The sequence below is a fragment of the Pristiophorus japonicus genome, chromosome 4 (assembly GCF_044704955.1).
Source record: "Pristiophorus japonicus isolate sPriJap1 chromosome 4, sPriJap1.hap1, whole genome shotgun sequence".
Lineage (NCBI taxonomy): Eukaryota > Metazoa > Chordata > Chondrichthyes > Pristiophoridae > Pristiophorus > Pristiophorus japonicus.
In genome coordinates, this window is record NC_091980.1 from 11258226 (window position 1) to 11263811 (window position 5586).

The following is a 5586-nucleotide window of genomic DNA, read 5'->3' on the forward strand; positions in this document are numbered from 1 at the left end:
AGGAACACGTTTGGTGCAGTTATTGGTTGAGACTCTTTGTGGCGCTGTCTACCAATTAGAAGCTGAGACGCTGCCAGAGATCTACCCCCTCCCCCATCAGGGAAACACAGACTGAAGCGAAGAGAAAGAGAGAGGGACAGCGAGATGCTGTGTCTGCGTTTACGTTGTGCGTCCATGTTCAACAATACAGTTCAGGTTTAATATTTGAACTTCTCGATTTAATATCGGCGATGGAATTATATGTGGCTCAATATTGCAGATAATGTAAACGATTGGCGGAGATTGTCATGTTTTTACATTAACATCCAGCAGTCAGAACAATGGCGAGTGTGCTGATGAACGGGGCGTCTTTCATTTTCCTGCTCTGTGTGTCGGACCTGGTTTCGGGACAGATTCGCTACTCGATTCCCGAGGAGATGGAGCACGGGGCCTTTGTGGGGAACGTCGCTGAAGATTTAAGACTAAATGTTTGGGAATTACCAGCCCGTACGTTCCGGCTGGTCTCTGTTGAGAAGAAGCAATACATGGAGGTAAATCTGGGGAATGGGATTTTATTTGTTAATGAAAGAATCGACCGAGAACAGCTCTGTAGAGAAAGCACCACCTGTTCCCTTTCTTTGCAAATTACGCTGGACAATCCTTTGGCAATGCATCGAGTTGTAGTGGAAATATTAGACGTAAATGATAATTCACCTAATTTTTCCCAGGACGAATTTTCTCTGCAAATCAGTGAGTTAATTGCGCCGGGGGCGCGCTGCCCTCTCGAGAGCGCGCACGACGAGGACGTGGGCACAAACGCAATCACCACTTATCAGATCAGTCCAAACGAGCACTTCGGTATTAAAGTGCAGACAAGAAATGATGGGAGTAAAAGCGCTGAATTGTTATTAGAGAAATCCTTGGACCGTGAACAACAGTCAACATTTGAACTGGTACTGACGGCTATTGACGGTGGGATTCCCCACAGATCTGGCACAGCTCGGATTATCGTTACTGTAGTGGACATTAATGATAACGCACCTGTATTCGGTCATGACATTTACAGGGCGACAGTAGCAGAGAACGCCGTAAAAGGTACTTTAGTTATAAAAGTCAAGGCTACTGATTTGGATGAAGGCACTAATGCTAAACTAACATATTCATTCACCAAACATGTTTCACACAAAATTTGTGAATTGTTCAAAGTGGAGCCGGCAACAGGAGAGATCAGAGTTCAAGGAGTATTGGATTTTGAAGAATCAAATGTTTATGAACTTGATGTACAAGCTGTGGACAATGCTTTACCTGGATTGGCAGGACACGCCAAAGTTATGGTCGCATTAATTGACGTTAATGATAATTTCCCCATGGTAGAGGTGACGTCGGTATCCAGCTCGGTCTCTGAAGATTGCGTGCCCGGGACGGTAATAGCCGTCATCAGTGTCACAGATTTAGATTCGGGGAAAAATGGACAGGTACAGTGTCAAATTCCCGGGGTTGTTCCATTCAAACTTCAAAAATCTTCAAGGAATGAGTATCAATTGGTAACACGCGATATTCTGGATAGGGAAAAAGCCCCACTTTACAACATCTCTATTTCGGCCTGGGACGGCGGGTCACCCCCTCTTTCAACAAGTAAAACTATCTTGGTTTCAGTTTCTGATATCAACGACAACGCACCGAGGTTCACACAATCCTCATACAGCGTGTATCTAATGGAGAACAACACTCCAGGTGCTTCTATATTTGCTGTTACCGCTCTAGATCTTGATTTGGACCAGAATGCTGACCTTGTCTATTCTATTCCGGATATTCAGTTACAAGGGGTACCTGGGTCTGCATACGTCACGATGAACTCCAGAAATGGGAAAATTTACGCGCTGCGCTCCTTTAACTATGAGCAAGTGAAACATTTCCAGATCAAAGTTCAAGCCCAGGATGCTGGCTCTCCCCCACTGAGCAGCATCGCTACCGTGAATGTTATTATCTTGGACCAAAATGACAATGCTCCGGTTATTGTTTCACCTTTAACGTGGAACAATTCAGCATCAGTGGAGATTGTGCCTCAGTCTGTGTATCCAGGATACCTGCTCATCAAGGTAATCGCCGCTGATGCTGATTCCGGTCAGAACGCACGGCTTTCCTACCAACTGTTGGAGGCCACTGATCCCAGTCTGTTTACTGTGGGGCTTCTCTCTGGGGAAATCCGAGCAACTCGGCGATTTATGAACCAAGACATCATCACAGAAAGACTGATCCTCTGTGTGAAGGATAATGGACAGCCGAGTCTCTCCAGTACGGCCACAATCTCCTTTTCAATCGTCCCCAATGTTACTGAAACATCGTCTGAGCGAAGCGACGAACCCTTTCATTCGGAGGATTTTAATGATCTAAATCGTTATTTAATCATCATTTTAGGATCAACTTCGTTTTTGTTTCTTGTAACTATCATATTTCTGTTCGGCTTGAAGTGTAAAGAAGACATAAATATTGCTGAAGGTGACAGCTGCACAGTCTGTTGTTGCCGACGGAGAAATTCGAATGCTCCCTCTTATCGGTCACCTGCTCCAAACCAACCATTTAATTATTCCGGTTCTGCCCAGACTGAAGAGTACCGGTATACCGTGTGTTTATCACCAGAATCATCAAAGAGCGATTTTCTGTTTCTAAAACCCTGTCATCCTACCTTGCCTTTCAATGAAGTGAGTGCGCGGGCTACCAAAGCTATGGCATAATTTAGACAACAACTTTTATGCTGACAGATAATTCACCCTGCTAAAGAGATATATGCTATGTGATCAATTAGAAAGTAGGTTTTGTGCATTTGTCTCAATGCTCACATTGCTAGTAGAGGGCTTGATATGGTAAATGTGTTTCATGTTGTTCCTATAAGGGGTGGTAAATATTCCTGCCGCTTTTCTGACAGACCTGAGTAGCACACACCCAACTAACCTTAGCATGAAACCTGGCTTCTAATTGTTTCAATTTCTGCTTTGCTAAAGCACATAATCAAAATGTCGTTTCTCTTTGCGCTGCTGCGTTAGTGTTGTATCGCATGTGTATTTTACTGGTTATATCTTAAGACAAAAATGCCCCAGAAATTGCGGTCAGAGGCTTCCTACGGGCGGGCTCCTCCGACAGAATTTTTTTAACCAAAGTACCTTGTGGCACTTGCCACATATGGGCTCACGTATTCCAGGTGCATATGTGCAGCGTGGGATCACGTGGGCCGGTCGAACAAATGAAAATGGCGTTTCCATATTCACAGTTAAGGTGAGTTCTGTTTGTTCGGAGATACCTATTTCTGTGAATGGGAATACCCTGTAAGACACAAATATTTTAAATAAATAAGAAAAACACTTTACATATTTAAAATTAATTTGATTTGAATTTAATTAAATGTTTTTGACAAAATAAAATATTTTTTGAAATTTTTAATATGTTTTAATAGGGGTAAAATAATCTTACCTTAATGGACAGGGTTTTTAATATAAAAGTTATTGATAAAATGTTATGTTTCTATCTCTTAACACAAATGCAGACTATCAGGCCCCAGGGCTATATCAGCCTTCAATCCTATCAATTTCCCTACCACAATTTCCCGTCTAATAAAGATTTCCTTCAGTTCCTCCTTCCCGCTAGACCCTTGGTCCCCTAGTATTTGTTCAATTGCTCTGCCATTTTTTTGTTAATTGAAATTGAATTAAATTTAACGTTTTAGAACAAAATTTAAAAAAAATTTTTTTTAGTAATATGCTTTAATAGGGTTAAAAATAAACATACCTTAATTGAAAGGGTTTTTATTATAAAAATTAGTAGTAATTTGCTTTTACCAGGCTTAAGATATTTAAGGACATCTGCTGGACAGGGTTTGGGCAAATAGCCAAAATCGCCGTCCGGAAAGCCCCTTCTCCTGAGGATGTGTGTGATGTTTCAATGGAAATTTTGAAATATCGCAGGGTTTAGGCGCATGTGCTTCGCATGCATACGCTCGGAAATTGTGCGGCCTTCTCGGGCATGTGCACACATCGCACAACGCGGGAAGGGCCGCAATTTATGGCCCAATGTAATCATTCAATCAAATTTTTGAAATCCAACTATTTTTCAGATTTGCTTCTGACTTTCCATAATACACAGGGTTGTTGGTGAAGTAATCTAGTTGATAACAAATTGGGTAACCGCGACTCGTAAAATGTTCATTGTGAATAACTGCAGCATTGGTTGCTCTGTAGTTGATACCGTAATAGATATTCTCAATGCTAATGGTGTCACAATTTCGTGTCACAGCTTGTGTCTTGCATGCTAGCTATTGTTTTATAAAGAGAGTATACGACCCTCTGATCATACAATCCAGTCACTGCGTTCTTGCAAATAATTCAATATGCTTGTGTAAATGCTTTTGTTTGCTATTTTCCCCAGCAACTAATGTTTCTAATGTTTAAAATATGTAATTAAAATAAATAAAATCGAAACAATTACAGAGTTCACAACAATATGATTAAGAATGTCGACTGAAAGGTCCAATTATGACCTCATTGACATTTTCATTAGAAAGCCGTACTCCGTCCTGTGCTGGGCCCTGATAGTTTTGCATATTGCTGTGATTCTCTGAACGGAATTTGGATTGTGAAGTCAGATGGAACGAATCGCTTCTGCAGGAATTAGGGAAGGTGTCTCACAGCCTAGTTAAGCAAATCTTTCAGCCAACGTCTCAGACTCCATCACCACTACGGCTCAGTGGCATACAGTTGCGAAGGAGTCTTCAAAATTTAATCCAGACCCCAGGAAGTCTCATGTCATCAGGTCAAACATCAGCAAAGAAACCTGCTACTTTTTATCACTTACCACCCATACCTGATGAATCGTTACTTGTCCACATTGGACATCACTTGGACGAAACACTGAGGGCAGCAAGGGCACAGAATGTACTCTGCGTTCGTGATTTCAATGTTCATCACTAAGAGGCGTTCGCTTGTCGTATTACTGACCGAGCTGTCCTAGTTTAGAAGGTTATATATGCCAGACGAGGACTGCGGCAGATGGTAAAAGAACCAAGACGAGGGAGAAAATGACGTGACCTCGTCCACACCCATCTATCTGACGCAGATGCCTCTGTCCATGACAGCATTGGCACGAGTGACAGTCCTTGTGGTGACGAATTTCCATCTTCACCCTCCAATGTGTTGTGTACCACTGCGACCATGTAAAATGGAATGGATTCAGAACAGGCCTAGAAGCTGAAAACAGCAACCATTAGGCGCTTTCAGCTATTAGTATGCTACTACAATCTGTAACCTCATAGCTACGTTATTGCAAGATACAACCAAGTGCACTGGATACAGCAAAGGCTATGGGCTCTGAAAACATCCCACTACCATGCTGCAGACCCATGCTTCTGTACTTCCCATGCATTTAGCCAAGCTGTTGAAGTACAGCGACAACACTGGCATCTACAAGAATTATGAAAAATATCCCAGATATGTCTTTTCATCAAAAACAGGACAAATCCAAACTAATCAATTATCACCCCATCAGTCAAGAAAGAAAGAATTCACTTATATAGTGCCTTTCACAAACACCGAATGTCTCAAAGCGCTTTACTGCCAA

General features: G+C 42.1%; 1 protein-coding gene across 1 annotated transcript; it reads left to right on the forward strand.

Moving 5' to 3' along the window:
- The first annotated feature begins 320 nt into the window (after window positions 1-320).
- Window positions 321-2714, forward strand: LOC139261951 (protocadherin-10-like). The gene has a single exon (XM_070877118.1). It carries the CDS (start codon window positions 321-323, stop codon window positions 2712-2714), a length of 2394 nt encoding a protein of 797 aa, XP_070733219.1.
- The last annotated feature ends 2872 nt before the right edge of the window (window positions 2715-5586 follow it).